This window comes from Podarcis filfolensis (assembly GCF_964270895.1).
Source record: "Podarcis filfolensis genome assembly, chromosome: 10".
Taxonomy (NCBI): Eukaryota; Metazoa; Chordata; class Lepidosauria; order Squamata; family Lacertidae; genus Podarcis; species Podarcis filfolensis.
In genome coordinates, this window is record NC_139612.1 from 61,363,712 (window position 1) to 61,382,887 (window position 19,176).

At 39.9% G+C, this 19,176-nt stretch overlaps 1 protein-coding gene across 40 annotated transcripts in view; it reads left to right on the forward strand.

Annotated features, from left to right (window-relative positions):
• PLEKHA5 (pleckstrin homology domain containing A5) overlaps positions 1-19,176 on the forward strand; it is a 178,776-nt gene that overhangs the window by 131,812 nt on the left and 27,788 nt on the right. For 19 of the 40 annotated variants that reach the window (XR_014538737.1, XR_014538738.1, XR_014538740.1 and 16 more), the window contains 5 exons: positions 1,077-1,177; positions 2,747-2,862; positions 9,562-10,026; positions 13,240-13,708; positions 15,719-15,805. Coding sequence is in view for 35 of the 40 variants with exons in the window: in XM_083572550.1 (XP_083428676.1) it covers positions 1,077-1,177; positions 2,747-2,862; positions 9,562-10,026; positions 13,240-13,708; positions 15,719-15,805 (1,238 nt within the window). In the remaining 5 variants the exon portion in view is untranslated. Of the gene's footprint in view, positions 1-1,076; positions 2,342-2,699; positions 2,863-9,561; positions 10,027-13,239; positions 13,709-15,718; positions 15,806-19,176 lie in introns of all 40 variants that reach the window. The other 21 variants (XR_014538739.1, XR_014538741.1, XM_083572556.1 and 18 more) reach the window with 2 other exon arrangements.

Here is a 19,176-nt window from a genome sequence, read left to right on the forward strand (position 1 = left end):
ATTTTCCTTCGATGTTGCCATTAAAGACAGCCGTAAGAAACATGGCTTGAATACTTAGCATTCTGCTGTTGTACGTGAAAGCTTTTCTTTTGGGCCAGGCATTCATTGTGATTGCCGCACCCACACAGGGGGCATTGGCAGGCGCATGAACTGCAAATTTGTGTGTTCGCCTTCATGTATTAAACAGCTCCTCTACTGAAGAGGCATCATTAGCTACTCCACACTTCATAGTGCTTTGAGGTAGAGTTAAAAGCAAGATTAAAACCCTTTTCTCCATTCCAGTGATTAACTGTAATATCCAGATTTAATGCAGCTATTCAGGAGACAATTGAATCCTTCATAATATTTGTTTAGTGAAGTATTTCTGTTGATGAGTGGTGGGGGGATTCACAACACTGTTCCAGTCTGCTGAGATACTTCACCCAGCGTTTGTAAGAAGAGAACCATGGGCGGTCTAAGCTGACAAAGGCTGTTGATCTGAGATGCTCCCTGCTGACATTGGGTGAGGGATGGATGAATGCAGAGGGCACTGCAGAGATGGCAGAGGATTAGATGCTTGCAGTGGTATTCCTTGCTGATTGCCAAGGACTCGCTTCAGTTTTTACCGACTGAACTACATGATAAAGTTTAGATGAGCTCTTCCAACTCCTCCTGAAGGCTATTTCTGTTTGCACAAATGCTGTCTGTGTGTTCAGCATTCAGTCAAGAATCCTAGCAGGCAACAAATTTTATAAGAGGTCTGCCTTGAGGAGGGAATAGACAATGATGGGCTGGGCCTCCCTCCCTCATCCTTCATAAAGTGGACTTCCAGCAGGTTCTCAGCCATTGTTTTCTCATGGGCTAGTTTTGCTCCTTGGGGTCCAAAGGCATTGTCTTTGGCTCCCTAAAGACCTGTTATGAAATGTGGAAGCTTGTTGTTCTAAAATGGTGGAGTTGCTGAATTTGCCCTGAATTTCCTCTACAATAATTTTAAGCATCTGGAAAAAGTTTTAAGTGCAAATGTCTGTTTCAGTGTTCTAGAATACAGTGCAGCAGCAGTTTGCTAGCTTAGTCAACCATTTTTATGTTATTCCTAGATGAAAAAGAAGAGGGAATATTGGGGAGCATACTTCTTCCCAGCTTTCAGATATCTATGCTTTCTTCTGAAGATCACATCAATCGCAAATATGCTTTTAAGGTAAGAATATTATTTATCCTTTGGTCTGTGGTGTGCAGGTGATCAAGAAACCATAATTGTGAACACATTCACTGTTGATTTCAGGTTAGGCAAAAGCTGACACAGATTGAAGACTACCCCAATATCATAATTTATTCTCTAGAGAGCTACAAAAACAAACCATCATTTGTAAAGGCAGTAAATTTCACTATTTAGTCTTATCAACATTCATGGCTCCTCCAATGTGACTGCATATTTTACAGCTTTTTGTTTCAAAGATCCTGCTTCTTTAGTTTAGGTGTACTCTTCTTTGATGGTGTGGGAAATGAACAGTTCAGTCAATTTTGTGTCTCAAGATGATGCCTACACATAATCACATTTTTGCAGCTTCTTCCATCAGCAACCTCCACGATCTAGAAGTTGTACTGGGTCATTTTTGTCAGTATTTAAATCTATCACTTGAAGCCCTAAATATGTGCACACACTTCTTCCCATCCTTGTGTTACCCTTTTAGAGAACCCTCTGTTTGTTCACCCTCTGTTTCTACCTTCTTTTGGATTTCTTTGTCACCCACCTGAAACTGGATGGTTGTAGCCTTAACAGTACTAGAAGTCCCCTCATTCCCTGGAGAAATGTATGTGTCTGCAGGCAACCTTATATCCTCTGCCATGTTGGTGTGTCTCAATGGAATTCAGTTATCTCACTGCCTTAGCATCCCATTCATTGATATCTTCCTTTCTCTGCTCTCTGGGAGCTTTTTGAGTCTCCATGGAACAATTGGGCATGCAAGTGACACCAGGTGCGAATGAAACTCATGGGCCATCTTCTCCCTATATGAAGTCTAATCTACCTTCCTAGGCATAGTTTACTACTTGCCCACTGTGCCTCTATTTTTGTAGAAGGGCTGCTTAAAAGATTTTGCTTGTAATCTATAGTTCTGTGAGCATTTGCTAGTTACTTGCCAACTTGGACAAGACCAAAGTAATTAATAGCAGCTTTAAGTTGTGCCCTTGAACACTAATTTCATTTTTACAAGGTTTATTTTATTTAATGTATGCTGGATGAATTGTAGCTGCTCTTCTGTTAAACAATCTCGCCTAACTTTACATTTTGTTTCTTGGATTTGAACTTCTTTGGGCTCCTGTTGATGATGAGTACACTAAACTGCACTGCATGTTTTAATGGGTGAGTACATAATTTAGAACCTGCTATTTTGTCCTGACTCCCAAGCATCTGAGCTAATATATTTCTATAATCTGTGCTTCTCAGATGCCAACAGTGAATTTTTATTCTGTAATTCATAGAAATCACTTGGAAGCACAGCAGGTGCACAGTGAAACAACAAGGCTTACAAATTTAATTCTGATATGTTTTTCCCCTAGTATAATTGCCGCAAAAGATGAGCATGATGTTGAATAACATTGTATTAGTTACCGTGTGATGAGTTTCTAGAGGCAGCCTGAATAAATCTTAAAACCAATGAATTACTTATTAAGGAAACCAGTAATATTCTTCTATTTGTTTTCTTCTCGCTCCCTTACAGACTATCGTAACTTCCCCCACCACAATGACCATGTCATTTCCAATCAGGCAGCTCATCCAAACATGAGGACCTATTATTTCTGCACAGATACAGGGAAGGAAATGGAGTTATGGATGAAAGCCATGATAGATGCAGCTCTTGTACAGACAGAGCCTGTGAAAAGGTAACACAGGTTGACAGTGCTGTAGCATCTGTGTTAGTTTATACTACCAGACTTTTATCTTTCTGTCTTGTGTAGCTATGTCTCAATAAATGAGTCATGCTAATTCTGATAGATACTTAATTGCTTTGTCAGGCATCAACATTTTAGAATTACATTTTTCAGTTAAAAGATGACTCCCCTATGTGAACCTTCAAGGTCATGTTTAGGGGTGTGTTACTACATCTCCAGCTTTTGAAAACTTCCTAGCAAGCCATACTTGGAACAATGGGCTTTTCCCTCCATCTCGATCAAGGTCCAGTGCTTTTCAAGAGACTTGTCTGAGCAGGCAGCACTTGTTCAAAAGTATTTACTGGAGCTGGGGAAGCAGACAAGTGTACATCCAACTGAGCAGCACAATTTGTGGCTTACATAGTTAGAGTTTAACTCCGTTGTGTCAATAATGAGATGATGAATTGTAAGAGGTGATAAGCTGATTTGAATGACCCATAGTACTGTATTATAGAATGATTTTATGTAGCATTAATGCTTTACAATAAGCTGATAAAGAGTTGATGATGGGGTAACTTCCCATGACTATTGTAGTACATTATACCTCACCCATTGCATTGCTCACATGATTTTAGCTTGTAAAAACAAGACTTTTAATTATAAATATAAAGGTTTCTGTGGGCTGAAGTCCTCCATGGCTTGAGGACAAGAGCCTGTGGAATTAGAAATGTGCTGGACCAGATAGTTGAAACCTTTAACCTACCCCATTCAAAAAATTCAAACAATAAATTAAAAATAGTTAATAGTTCTGGAGAAAATGCCTTAAGCAATCCCACCTACCATTGAACCCAATGTGTTTTGACTTTGGATTTCGGCACAATCCCTGAAGCATAATCTTCACGTAAGTTGTAGGCTTACTGTACTGCATTTTTAATAGTTGAAATAGGTAGTTCTTCCCATGTTAGAATTAGAGCATACTGAAAATTGGGTTACATTCTGCTGACTACACTAATTGGAGCCATCTTGAATGAGCCATAGCTGAAGATGGTGCTTGGGGAGGAGAGAAGCTGCAACTTGCCTCTTTTTTTATTCCCTTTTTTCATGCCAAAAAATAGCAGCCTGAACATTTGCTGGTGAAAGAACATTTCATACGAAATGAGTCATGTATGACCTCTTGCCTTTTCTGATTATGTCTGGAGAAAGTGGAAAGTTTTCTCTCTCGCTCATAGTAGTAAAACTTGGGGACATCCAGTGAAGCTGCATATTAGAAGATTCAGGACAAATAAAAGAAAGTACTTCACACAGCACATGGAATTTGCCCCTCCAAGATGTAGTGATGGCCACCAACTTGGACAGTTTTAAGGGGGGTTAGACAGATTCTTGGAGGACAAAGCTACCGGTGACTACTAGCCATAATGGCTAGTATGTTCTGCCATTGGCAGTATTCTTCTGAATACCAGTCGCTGTGTACAGAAAGTATTGTTGCACTCAGATCCTGCTTGTGGGCTTCCCATGGACATCTGGTTGTCCATTGTGGGATGGGCTCTAGAAGAAGGCCTTTAGCCTGAACTAGCAAGGTTCTCCTCTTATTCTTATCTTTCTGTGTATCTTTAGCAATATAATATAGTTTCTAGATCTCTGCTCAGTAGCAATGAATATGTATAACACACATGTTATTGAAGCTATTTGGCCTTAGAGACTTAATTGTAAGTAGTCTCACAGATCGAGGTCTGGTGGAGTTTTTTCTGTTATAAGTAGACTCAGGTTTAATAATGTCCTGAGGGGTCTATTGAGAATAATTAATCCTAACTGTTTTAAATAAGGAAAAGCCCATTTAAAATTGTCACTCAAACGATGAAACAAGCTCCCATGTGGTTACAACTTTGATTATTTCCCTAATTTAGGTCACTCGTAAGAATGCATTGGCATTTTCCAAATCACTGTTGCTTTTCCTTTATCAGTTAAATTATCCTTTCCTACAACAACTTTCAATGTTGTGCTGAAATATCAATAAATAATATCCCATATTCATTGCCTATAATTTTTGGCAATTTTGGCATCATATGCAAGTAAACTATCAAACACTATCTTCCACCGGCAATGAAGTTGTGTTATTATTGAAATCTCACTGCTATCCCAGATTGACTGTATCCTAAAACTTTATTCCGTTAAGAATGGAATAAAGAATAAAGGAGGATAAAGAATAAAGTCAGTGGAGGAAAGGTGGAGTGTAATGCATGCTAGGACTTCAGGCTTTGAAGGAAGCATCAGAATGACATGAGCATAACAGCAGAAAATACATGATTTTAGCAGATGTCTTTTGAAATTCAGTTTAAGGAAAAGATGATGACAGGGGGGCAAGTCCCACAAGGAATAGGCTGCAACAATCTAGAATTTAGACCTATAGTTTTGAAATCCTTCTCTGGTGAAACTGGGGTTTCTCAATGAAAAGGCTACGAGCAGACAGCCTTCCATGACTCAGAGCTTGTTTTCAATTACTGATCCCCTCCTGTAATTTGTAGTTGCAGGAAAGTTGTGGTTGTGACCCAAGTCTCATTCATGGAGAAAGAATGATATCAATGTTTTAGGCATGAGTAGGCAGATAGATGAAGAACAAAGGACAGTATTGTGATTTAAAAAGAGTTGCTTTAAAAGGAATCAAGCCCATATGATGTATAAAAGAAATGGTAATTTGAATTCTGTATAAGACTGTAAATGTCTAGGATTGCTTAGACAGTTGACTTTAAGATGAGATAAAATCAGGGTCCCCAAACAGGGGCTTGTTCCACGAATCCTTTTGGGGTGGGGATTATTTCAAAATGCTTCAAAATGGAATAGAACACTGGTTACCATTGGTTACCTGACAGCTTTAAGCAAACAGTGATCTTTGATTTTTAATATCTGTGTGTTCTTATTATATATAGATATTGTTATACATTGTTTTGATATTTATATGATATAGCACTGTATAAACAAATAAATCATCACCTAGGCATTGGAAAGTTTAGGGGAAGAGAATTTAATTTGTTTGGAAACTCAAGTCAAGTCCTCTCTACCTACTCTACAATAGCCATAGTATTGGCAGTGGGCATTCATCCCACCCTCCCCAGTAATGTGGACCAATAAGACTCCTCAGGCTGTAAAAGAAAAAGCTTGAAAAAAGCCAGTTAGAAAAGCATGAATGAAGTTGTGTTGATGGTGAGTAAAGTGTTGCACTGCAGTAAGGTTAGCATTTCAAATTGGAAGTAAGGTGGGAGAGAGATTCCATGTGGTCAGAATCCATGGTGCTTCTTGGTAAGGCTAGATGAATGATAATGTTCCCCTAATATTTGGGGAAGGCAGGAGTTGCTAAAGACATTAAGCAGACATACCAGCAGACAGGCTTGCTAGAATAGGCAATACTGGGGGGGGGGGGGGTTAGAGAGAGCATGGTGCTAATTAGGTTAAAATCACCACCAAATCCTTGCCACCAGGATTTCTCAATAGATGAAAGAGTCTGTGTAAAAAGGGTTAATTGAAGGCAGGACATTTGAAAACAATTCATTAGAGATTAACTTTGGCCAGTAATGAAGTGGGAGAATGTATCTGGTGACAGGTAAAGATGCCCCCCCCCCCCCGCCCCGGCAGTGAATGAGAAGTGGAAATAACAGTGGTAACAGGAGAGGAGAGAGTTGGAGCATAAAGATACTCGTCTTCATACCCATATTATTTTTGAAATGTCAGTGAGGCATCTAGGAAGAACAGTTGATTTGACAGTTCAGTGGGATTGGGCAAGGTGAGAGATTAGTTTAGGAAAAAAGTAATCCACCTGAAAATGGTAGCTGAAACTTTAGCAAATATGAAAATTGTTGAGAGCTCTGATGGATTCTTACAGAGATTGGGAGAGATGAAAAGGGACAGGACAACAATTAGCAGTTATAACAGGAGAACCAGAAAAAGGGCAGTGTCCTAGATCTCAAAGGGAAGGAGTGTAAGTGAAATAAGATATAAAGAACAGACAGAACAGACTTGGAAGGTAAGAACATGACCAAAATGTAAAGGAGATGAAATCAGGAGCTGAATGCAGGATTTCTTATGAGGAGGAAGGTATTTCAAAAGTAGGAACAACAAGATTGAAATTTTAAGCAGAAAGGAGGAGCCAGCTGACACAATGTATGTGAGTAAAATAGATTGGTGGGAGAGAGGGAGAACTCAGCAGGTTCTGGGACTGGAGAGAGGATTGGCCTACTTAAATGCAGTATACTAGTTGGAAGACGAGAATGAAAGAAAAAGTGGGATGGTGGCGAAAGCAAGCCTCTAAAATTTAATAAGAGCGGTGGATCTGCCAACATCTGAATGGGTAAATTCAGGGTAAATATGCTAACAGTGCAGCTGTTACTGTTTCTGATAAATACAATTATTTTACACCACAGTTCAAGTCAGCAGATATTTTCCCCACTGTAATTATAGAAGCCACAAGTGTTTTCCCAAAGATGAATAATAACTGACATGAAACTTGCCAAATGAAGCAAATTGATGATGTCAGTGACCATGTAAAGTTTAAAATAGGATATTTCCCTTTATCTACTGAATGTCTGGCACAGGAGGTCCAGGAGCTAGACAGCTCTGTATTTTGCTCCATCACAAAAGATGGCTTGAAATTAATGAGGATTTCAGAGGCTTTAACTGCTAAAAAGAAGTCAAAGTGTGCTTTTTCAACACTATGAAGTCTGAAAATTTTGCCTTCAAATTTTTATCCCCTTGCATAGCTGTCAGATTGAATACTGCAGTTGGGGCTGTTCCCTGTGTTAATGGTTATATCAAACACAGAATTTAAGTAGTAGTAGTTTCTTCTAGTGCTGCATCTCTAAGACAGTGAGTGATATCCAACATAAGTGATTGAGTAGACCCATAGAAATTAGTAAGCTTAAGACCACTGATGTCAATGAGTCTGTTCTGAATTATGACTATCCCCCTTCTAAAAACTGCCCATTTTAGAGGCCAATCTCCAGCCAGCCTCATTTAGACTTGCTTTTACTGAGCTGCATTTTCAAGCTATGCCCTCTGCTGTCCTTGATGGACAATATAACAGGGTACCATACAAAGACAGACTCTGTTTATGTGGGCAACCACAGGTTGCACTATTTACTATATTGCCCACTATACATTTGACTCAGGAGGTGGTTTCTCACCCTACCATCCTCACAGGAAAGATGTCTCTCCCCAGCAGAGAAGATTCTATGGTTTCTTAGCTATATAAATGCTTCAGTGACTCATAAAGTCGCCTTTTTTGCTTTGGTGGCCAAAAAGATCAGAAAGAAGACCCTGGACAATATAGCAGTGAACTGTAAGGGAGACACAGAGATCTAAATAGGGACCATTATTTGTGGCACATCACCCCTTTTGCTTGTATTTATTTTTGATTCAGATTTGTCATGGCCAATGGCTAGTACAATAAAGTTATTTGGATTGAATTAAGACTAGCATGGGACATCACCAATTGCTTTATCTCTGCTGTGTCCAGTCTGTTGCTGAGATTTCTGTTCTTGATCTTTGGTGTTGCTTTCTAGGGTTTCATCCAATGCTACAATTCTGTTCATACAAGAGACTGCCACGTCTGCAACAGAACTTAGCATTCCACCCCTACACACCCTGAAAATATTCTCCAGGGTGTTGCGGGACTCACCAGATCAGATATTGGGGATGCATGGAGAAAGAAGGGGAATGGGAAGTCATGTCAGTTCTATCAATTCTGGTGATATGCAGCATTGGATACAATCCTTGATCTATTGTGCAGCATGCAAATGTAATAAATAAATATTAAACACAGGCATGCCCTATCCCATATGTTACATATAGGAGCCTTTCTGGATTCATTTTGTCAAAATCCAAGGCATATAATATGTTATGTGATGTTGATTGCGCAGTGTGAGATTGTGTGTTGCATGTATATTGCATATAAGCTCCTCTCACACAATATTTAGAAATGCTCAGGGCAACGGGAGTGTGCTGTTGGCCGCACCCCTGACATAGATGTCTATATGCATGGGAGTTGGAGTCCTGGTCATACACAATAGAGATTTATTCATGTAGGCTTTTCTCTTGAAAATGTTTGTGCCTAATTCATGGACATCAAGGGCAAGGTTGGGGCAGGCTACTCATTATTGGGAGAGGGCCAATGGTGGATCCTCATGCCCCTCTCTATGAACATTGCCCCTTCATGCAAGTAACCTGTGAAGGAGGCTGTAGACATGGGGAGTTGATGCTCATGTCTGGACATCCAGCAAGTATAGAGCTGGGCAGGAGCTCAGTGATGGGTAGCAGAGGTGGACACAGTCCTGATCTCTCATCATGCTTAGGCAAAAGATTGTTCAGGATCATCCCTTGTTCTCTTCACTTCTTTCCTTTGTTCAGAGAGTACTCAAGCAGGGAGATTATACCATGCCTTAGTAGCTTTTCTGTCTGGATGCAAATATATCAGTGTGGGTTCAAAGTTCAGTACTTTTGTTGAGGTCTGTAATCTTGTACCCTATATGTTTGCCTAGCTTGTAAGTGCTGCATGAGTTGCAAGAGTTTGGATTAGATGACCCTCAGGATCCCTTCCAACTCTATGATTCTTTGATTCTAAGACTGAAGAAATTGCACGCTACTTACTAAACACACCCAAGTGTACCTGTTTCGGCATATTTCTAGTGACGTTGTTCTCCAGTGTGTATTTCTTCCTTTTTTTAGAGCAGACAAGATGACTGCTGAAAACACACCACCTCGTGAAGTGAATAATATTGCAAACCACAGAGTGCTAATTAAACCAGAGGCACAGAATAATCAGCGGAACAAAGAAGTGAGCAAAATGGAAGACAAAAAGGCCTTAGAAGCAGAAAAATATGGATTTCAAAAAGTCGGGCGTGATAGACCTTTAACAAAAATCAACAGCGTAAAACTGAATCCTTTGGGGTCAGAGTATGGGACTTTGCCAGCAAACACAGTTCCATCAGGACACTACAGGCCAATTCATTTAAATGGGTCAGAGAAAGCTGTCAACCTTATTCTAGGAGACTCTGGAGATGGAATCCATCACAACACCATTCACTCACACATAGAATCTGAACGTGTTATACAGAGAACTAATTCAATGCTTCAGCTGGAACAATGGATTAAAATACAGAGAGGAAAGGGGCAAGATGAAGAAACAAGAGGGTAAGTAATTTCAGAATTATTTGCCAATCCTGACTTCTTGGTCTCAGTGTATACTGTGACCCTGTTTAATGCTACAGTAAAATCTTAGTTGAAGCGCGAAAGGATTCCTGAAATGATCCTATATTACCTCTGTTGCTAAAATATAGGATTTCAAACAGCATGTCAAGGCCTATCTAGAGCTTAAATTTATTTTGATTTATATTGCACTCTGTCCTAAAGTCCTATAGACTCTTGGTAACAATCATATGTAAAAAGTTGGGTATCTTTCCCAGAATGGCTGTTCCAAGGGCAGATGATGATATGATATGATATGATATGATATGATATGATATGATATGATATGATATGATATTATAATTATTTATACCCTGCCCATCTGGCTGGGTTTCCCTAGCCACTCTGGGTGGCTTCCAACAAAATATTAAAATACAGTGGTCTGTTAAACATTAAAAGCTTCCCTAAACAGGGCTGCCTTCAAACAACAAGGTGCCCTCCAGATGTTACTGGACTAAAGCTTCCATCATCCTTGATTATTGGCCCATTCTGATTGGGGCTGATAGGAGTTATAGTCTATCTGGAGAGCACCACTTTGGATATCCCTGGTCTATTCCCTGTTTATCTACTGCTCTGTCCCGCTCTTCATTCTAGATTTCTTTCTTTCATTAAGAAGCAAAAGTGGAACAAATCATCAGAAGACTTTCCCTGTTGCAACTATTAAACTATTAAGCCAGCATGGTGTAGTGGTTAAGAGCGGTGGACTCGTAATCTGGTGAACCGGGTTCACTTCCCCGCTCCTCCACATGCAGCTGCTGGGTGACCTTGGGCTACTCACACTTCTCTGAAGTCTCTCAGCCTCGCTCACCTCACAGAGTGTTTGTTGTGGGGGAGGAAGGAAAAGGAGGTTGTTAGCTGCTTTGAGACTCCTTAAGGGGAGTGAAAGGCGGGATATCAAGTCCAAACTCCTCTTCTTGTATCTCATCTTAATATATCAGTAGCTCAGTTAGTAGCTCTTCATGGTCTCAGAAGTCTTTCACAAACTTGCTGATGATGCTGGGAGTTGGACTTCTTCCATGAAAATCATGCATTTCCATGCTGAGCTTATTATTATTATTATTATCATCATCATCATCATCATCATCACTATCACTATCATCAACATTAAATTTATTACCTGCTGTTCACCAGCAGGTCCCAGGATGGGTTACAATGGTTTTTTTAAAAAAACTGTTTTAAGTTGCATAGCTCTGTTGCAAACTTATTTACACTCCTCTCTCAGTTCAGCAAGGCAATGATTAAAATGTTGAATAGCCTTTTTCCTTATATTTTTGTAACAGAAAATACTGTTGATCAACTAAGTTTAATAAACCAATGTATGAATAAATCTAATTCCCTCACACAAAGAAGCTTTTTTCCCTCCCTTTGTGTGAGTGAGAAAGCAAGTCAGGGAGCAATCAGTTATCTGTAATTTCATGCTATAGCTGAAATATGGTTAGTGGGTTCCAAATAAGCCAGAATTCAGAAGCCATCTTTAAAATATGGTTTCATACTCTCCCTTGTTCAGAAGCCAAAAGCCATCATTCTTGGCTCATTTCCCAGCTTCTGTGAAGGGAGGAGTAATGTGACAGTATGTTGGAACATACGCTAGGATATTAAACCTTTAAAGCACAGTACTTAGGGCAATGTAATGAAAGGAAGTCAAGTTCAGGAGCACAAATATAATATAAATAGTAGAAATTAGGTAGGGGGACCTTTTTTTTACTCCCTCTCCTATCTAAACCTGCAAATTGTCACTCTCACTTGGTTGCCTATGGTGATTAGCAGTTGCCTCAAGGCAAGTAGCAGATAATGCAACCCTTTTAAAGAAATAATAACAATATTGCAACTGTCTTTATCCTGCCTCTGCATAGCCTCAATTCAGTTTTCAGTGTTCAAAACAGTTCCCTTAAAAGCACTTTAAATGCCTGGGGCTGTACAGCAGGGGAAGGCAGTGTTCAGCCTTGTGGAATCTACTTTGTGTTTTACTAGAATCCCAAGATCCACCAATGGGAGCAAGGTGTAAGGCTTAGAATGAAAGAGCATGACACCCTCTAAGCTGCTAATGAGCACAGAAATTTGTTTTACTCCTCTTACACAAAAATTATTGTTAGTCACCCTCAGTTTTTTTCCACACACACACCCCCCACACACACTTACCTGCAAGCATGCCCAGTGCACTGCCTTTGCATGAAGCTATAATAAGGTGGAAATGAATCAAATGGACTGGAGCTTTTGGCCAATTTGAAAATATATAATTAATTGAAAAGGTCATGTATTGGCCACAGATGGCCAGCTGTTCCAAAAACTAGTTCACCACACCATAATTCTGAAGGAGGATTTCATGGTTATTAAGTTGTATACCGGGAAAGAAAAAAATAGTCCTTGAAACTAAGATATGTGCAATGTAGCCCATAGTATAAAAGGGGAAGGAGATAGAAGGAAGCTGGTAAACCTTAGGAGAGATTAGCAAAGCCAGACATTGCATATGTTTAACTGGAGAAGACTCATTTTTATGGCTGTGCATCCTCCATAGATTGACTACAGGTAGATAAGGCCTCTGCATTTCTGCATGTTTTTCTTCCCTCTTCTTGTTGTTGTGGTTGCCAGAACAATTGTTTTCCCTTAAACATATATGCATACCTATGTGTGAAGCACCATGAGGAAGCATGGCTTCTGCAGCGTTAGTTTCCATCTAAGCAGTAGGGCAATGGAACTGATCATTTTCCCCTAGACCAGTAGCTATGGGATTTGCAGAGTCCCCAACAATGTGAATACTCCTTTTCACCGTACATATGGGAAATTGTGTATTTTGGCTGCTTGTAACCCAGCTTTCCTCCAAGGAGCTCATAGGGTTCCCCCATCTTATTCCCACTATTGTGTGGGCGATCCCCTCTGTGGCACCAGGGGAATCTCAGCTACCTCTTTCAGGGATGAGTGCATAGATGGTTTTCCTTGGATACAGATAAATCCATGATACAACTAAAAAACAGAGTCTATTACTTAAAACAAGTGGCATGTTGAGAGTTTGACTGCTCAGCCACAACAGATGTGGCCTTAGCAAAAAAGGGGGGGTTACAATAATTATTTGTTACCCTCAAGATAGACTAGAAAACTAAATGTTGTTTATCCCTGTGCCTACTTACATTTTGAGTTACTGAAGGAGGATTCTTGTTTCAGCATAATTTCATATCAGACATTGCCAAGAAACATGCCAAGCCATCGACCCCAAATTGTACCTCGATATCCAGAAGGTTATCGAACTCTACCAAGAAATACCAAAACCAGGCCAGAAAGCCTCTGCAGTGTGACACCCTCTATTTATGACAAGTCCCTTGGATCACTGCCAACTGAAGACAAAAGAAGATCTATGCGAGATGACACCATGTGGCAACTCTACGAGTGGCAGCAGCGGCAGTTTTACAATAAGCAAACAACGCTTACTAGACACGGTACTTTAAGTAGTCCCAAAACCATGATTAATATATCTGATCAAACAATGCATTTGATTCCCACATCACCTTCCCATGGTTCGATAGCAGGTTTCCAAGGATACTCACCTCAGAGGAACTACAGATCAGAAGTGTCCTCACCAGTGCAAAGAGGTGATGTAACAATTGACCGCAGGCATAGGCCACATCATACAAAGGTGAGATGTTTTTATTGTTTTACTTTAGTTATTATGTTCTATAAAATGTATAACTTGGAACTAGTCTTTCCATCATGTATTGATATTGTGTGGCTCACAAAAGAAATACCAAATATAAAGCTTCGGGTTAAAAACATCCAGCTAGCTCTGATTGATATGCTAGTTCTCTCTGTGATAGAGAGAACTAGCATATAATTGAGAAAATTGCACCAGGAGTTAACGGGAGTAGAACATCATAAGTGCGGGTTGAAAGATAAAGTCTTTCCGTTTCATATGCCAGTGCTTCATCTGACATGAGATGTTCCTGGGGCTTTTTTTCAGGCAGAACTCAGTTCTAGCACCTCTCAGGTGGGCGCCATTGCCATTATAAGAGAACAAAGGAGGTGTTCATTGTGAGTTTCGGCACCTCTTTTTCTAGAAAAATGGCATGGGATGTTCCCAAATAAACAGCTGCTTGTCGAAAGGACCCAGCTAAGCCTCCCACCTCACCTGAGCAGTTAGCATGTCTGTGACAGAACTCTGACCCTTGAGAAGTCCTTGCTTGAGATCTTCATTTGATGCCCTTTCTCACATTGCCCCATCTAATGAAGCGGGGCAGGCAGTCACTAGGGAGAAGGCCTTTTCAGTGATGGGCCCATCTTAAGTTTTTTTTTAATGGGCTTGTAAACTGCCCAGAGAACAAAGTTTTATGTGCACTATATAGATGCAACAAACAAATAAAATAACAAACTTGACATCTGTTGTGTAGGTCCCACCCATTCAACCACTTCACCAGTAGCATAAGAAGAGCCTTGCTGGATCAGGCCAAAGGCCCCTCTAATCCAGCTTCCTGTTCTCACAGGGGCCAACCAAAAGCCTATGCTAAACCCGCGAGTAGGACCTAAGTGCAACAATGCTCTCCCACTTGTGATTCCCAGAAACTGGTATTCAGGTTCATACACTGCTTTGAACAGTGAAGGGGGGAGAACATGGGCATTGTGGCTACTATTCGCCGATAGCCTTTTCCTACATGAATTTGTCTAATTCTCTTCTAAAGCTATCCAAGGTTATGGCCATTGCTGCCTCTTGTGGTGGCAGATTCCATAGTTGTAAACTATGTGTGAAGAAGTGTTTTCTTTTATTTGGCCCGAGCCTTCCAACATTCAGCTTCATTGGATGGCCTTAGGCACTTGTATTATGAGAAAGGGAGAAAAACTTTCCATACCATGCATAATTTTGTCTGTCATGCCCCTCCTGACTCATCTTTTTTTTCTGAACTAAAAAGCCCCAAATGTTTTAACATTTCATTATCTTCTCCCATTCACTTCCTCCATGTGTACATATAGGACAAGGAGCAGATATTATGTGCACTTGCCATTCTTTGCATATATAGAGTGTATTTATTTTGTGCTTGAACATCTTTATGCTTTTTGAAAGTACTGCTATTTGAGAAGTTTCCCTTAAGTCTGTTTCCTTGTGCAACATTTTTCAACCCCCAGCTTCTCACTTATTGGCTGCATTGTGTTGTATATTGTTCTAAAATCACAGGAAAGTCTTAAGAACATATGATGGAAAGGAGCTGTGTATGTGTCTGTTTCTAAAAAAGCAGCTGTGACAAGAATTAGGACAAAGCATGTCATTTATTCAGTGCATGAATGTGTATAAACGTGTCCTAGTTTCTGGACATAGCAGTAGCTTATAGGAGAGCACTCAATGACTTTTTTAAAAGCAGTTAATTAGGAGCACTTAATGGTACAAACTTTAGTGAATGGAATACCTTATTAGTTGTAGTTGGTGCTTTTTGGACCTTCGAGAGCATTTTGACATTTGCAAGGTTCAAGCTGGAAAGTGCGGCGATTTAGTGTATTTCTGCTGGCACGTTATTAGCCAGAACCTTCACTTTAGACACCTTTCATAAACCCTAAGTTGACTTGGAAAATCATACTTAAAACACAACATTTAACCTTTGGTTTGAAAAGCTTTGACAGGCACCCCGAATTATATGTGCACGGTTTTGTTTTTTCCCCAAAGCAGCATGTCTTTGTGCCTGACAGAAGGTCGATGCCAGCAGGTCTGAGTGTACAGCCTATTACTCCCCAGAGCTTGCAAGGCAAAACGGTGAGTGGCATTTTTATATTTAGCCCATCATTTTTTATTTAAGAACAACCTATAAAATACAACACGTAGCACAGTGACTACTCTAGTTATAGAATCTGTATTAAATGCAGTTTCCATCTTTGTTTTTTCATTAAATCGAGGTTTTCCTTCTAAACAGTTTAAATCTATTTGGATGCTGCATTAAATTTTGCAAAAGTAATCAGATAACCTTTTAATTCAAATGCTATTTGTACTATGCATTTCCTATCTGTGAATAATTTGTCTTTTTGAGCCATGTAAGTATTTCATTTTAAATATCTCTAGAGCAACAGCAAGGCACCTTTACGATTTTATTGTTCTTCATTTCACAAATTGACCTACCATTAAGTTGTTAATTCACTTGTGGAGGGGAAATACCAATTACCAGAGCTTTTCATTGCTGCAGAATGGAAGTTGCAGTTAACTAGGAAATTTGGTGCTGCAGGCAGTTTATTATACATTGTGCTGTCTTATGAAAAGAAACTATCCATCCACTAATTGCACATTTTTATTCACATCATTAAAAGTATTTTACCATTCAATACCTAAGGTTTAGATGAGGGATTATAGATTTGAGCAAACATTTTTGAGAGACCTTTAACTCAAATATGACCACTTTTACTAGCTGAAACCTTAATTTCTTCCAGGCGATTTCTCTTCCCCCTCATTTCTTAGTAAATAATGTTTTTCCAAGTGAAACACTAATGAGTATATACTGTATTAGGGGAGTGTAGGTTAATCATTATGAAACCTGTTAGCTCTTGAATATAGGAAAATTTCTTGCTCCCTCTGCTGGAATTCATTTAACACTGCCAGTTGCTAAAACCATACGCTGTAGCCAAGGAATACTTTCAGTTCATTACTTGTAATATATAATTCAGGATTTCTGATTATGTGGCTCACCTAAAGCATCACAGTTGAAGCCCTCTTCCAGAACTCTGTGGGGCCCCAGTGATGTGGATGCCTGAATAACAGACCTGACCTCTCATTTTATATGTTAAAGAATGTTCCACGTGAGTAGTGTAACATTTCCATGACCTAAATGGAACAGTCCATGGCTCAGAAAATTTTTGTGCATGTGATAGAACTCTCTTAGGTCTTTCACATGAACAGCTGAATGTGCAAAGCAAATCGCTCCATTTTACATCTCATGACAAAAAAGATGCTTTACATAATTGGTTGCTTTATAATTATGAGAGAGCTTCTAAAATATGTGTCAGTATCTGAATCGTAAGTTAAGTTCAGATTTCAGGAACTGTTAAGAACTGAGGGCATGAATCTTTGGGATTTACTAGCAAGTAATATATTAGGATAGAGTGAGGAAACAAATTTTTGCCTGAGAATCACATTGGAAGTTGCATTCAGAGGTGGGTAGGGTAGGAGTCCAAAGTGGGCTGAGTGACGCACAACTCATACTTTTGTTCAGTAGAAATGGCTTTGTTTACGTCGTTTACATACAAACAACGTACAAATGTTAATGGTTTTAGTTGCTTCCTGTTGCTTTTAGTGAGGATCTTCACTGTGCACTTGCTTCAGAAGAGAGAAGTAGGCAGAGCATCGCCATAGTTAAACCTAGGGAATCCACTTCCACAAAAGAGCAGTGATGGCCACCAACTTGGATAGCTTTAAAAGACGATTAGACAAATTCATGGAAGATAATGGTAGCAGCAGCTACTAACTGTGATAGATCTGTTCTACCCCCATAGTTGGAGGCAGCATGCTTCTGAATACTAATTCCCAAAAACCACAGGGGGAGAGAGTGCTGTTGTGCTCAGGCCCTGCTTGTAGGATGCCCAAAGCAAGTAAGGAATGCTGCAATTACAGGATGCACTTCTTTGTTCACCACTGCTGCAAAATGGTGGTGAGCTGAATGAAAAGCCACTGTGACTGGTCCACATGCCACCAGTTTCCCACCCCTGCATTAGGAATACATAAGAATAAATTACAATGAAGGGTTGTACTGCAAAGGTGCTTTGTTCAGAAAATTAAATAGACGTGGTCATTGTAGAAGGAGCTGTCTATGGAAGGCTGAGGTCAGAGTGCAAGTTGAGTGGGAGCCAAGGAAAGTCTGTACAACAAAGAGAGAGTACTTTGGGGGTTGGGAAGATCGCGTATAAGTTATAAGTTAGTCAAGTGTTTAATTTGGATGAGATGAAAAGTGTACTCCTAAGACAGGAGTGGGGAACTCATGGTCTTCCAGATGTTGACTCCACTTCCCATCATCCTTGACTAGTGGCCATGCTGGTTGGAACTTATGGGAGCTGCTAAACATCAGGAGGGCCACAGGTTCCCCATCCCTGTGCTATTGCTTTCAAGAACTAGGAGGGCTATCTTCTACAGATACCGGTGGCAAGACAAATCAGAGCAACATGGAGGACTGACTCTGGGTTGCATCCAATTGTGTCCCTCCACTGATGGAGGCCTCCTTAGTTCAGCTAGCAGATGCTTCCATCAATGGAAGTGAGCAGAGGCAACATTTTATTTTATTATTTGCTGATTTCCCATTCACTCTTCAGCCCTGAGCTTCCTTAAAAACTGCCCCAGAGGGTTAGGGGGATCTTAGTGTGGTAGGTGGCATGGGAGGGGGCTGCAGGAGGAAAGGGAGCTTTGTGAACATCAAGCACACCCATTTTTAGTCTACGGAAGTGTTGGTGGATCAAATAAAATCCTTCCATCAGAAGATAGACACAATTGGATAAAACCCTATATTAGTTAAGAATTTAAATATATTTATACAATAGTTGTTTTGGTTTAAGTGCCGTAGTCTCCTTCCTTTGCGTGAGTGCAGGCTTTTGGGTCACTAGCATGGAGTTCCCTCAGAATATATTTGGCTTGGGCTAATGGTATTACTGTACTTTAATTCTTCCTTGATTCTCAAGCATTTGGATCTTCCTATTCAACCTTCAAGTTCTAGCATGTATAATTGTGTTGAAAAATCTTAGATGTGTTTGGGAAATAGTCTCTCAAAAAAACTGCTGTGATTGCATTAAAGGAGAAAAAACAGGAAGCGTGTTGTGTTTTGGATCTACAAACTTTGACATTGTAATTTTACAATGCATACTTTTAGTAAAAGTTGTATGTGTGTTTTTAATATTTCATTCTTTGTTTTTTTTTCTTTGGCCAGCATTTGAATAAATTACTCAGGTGCTACAAGACTCTTCCTTGTTTCAGATACCGTAGTTTCTGTTGCTATCCAATTCTTTTAAAACATACCAAGCAAAACTTGAGTATACCCATCCTCTATATTTCGTGACCGTGGTGCCTTTTTCCTCCTCCCTTCGCACAATAATGCTAGCCTTTGTGTGTAGAAGTTATTACCATGAGTTTCAGAAGCTTCGCGGTTTTAAAGCTCT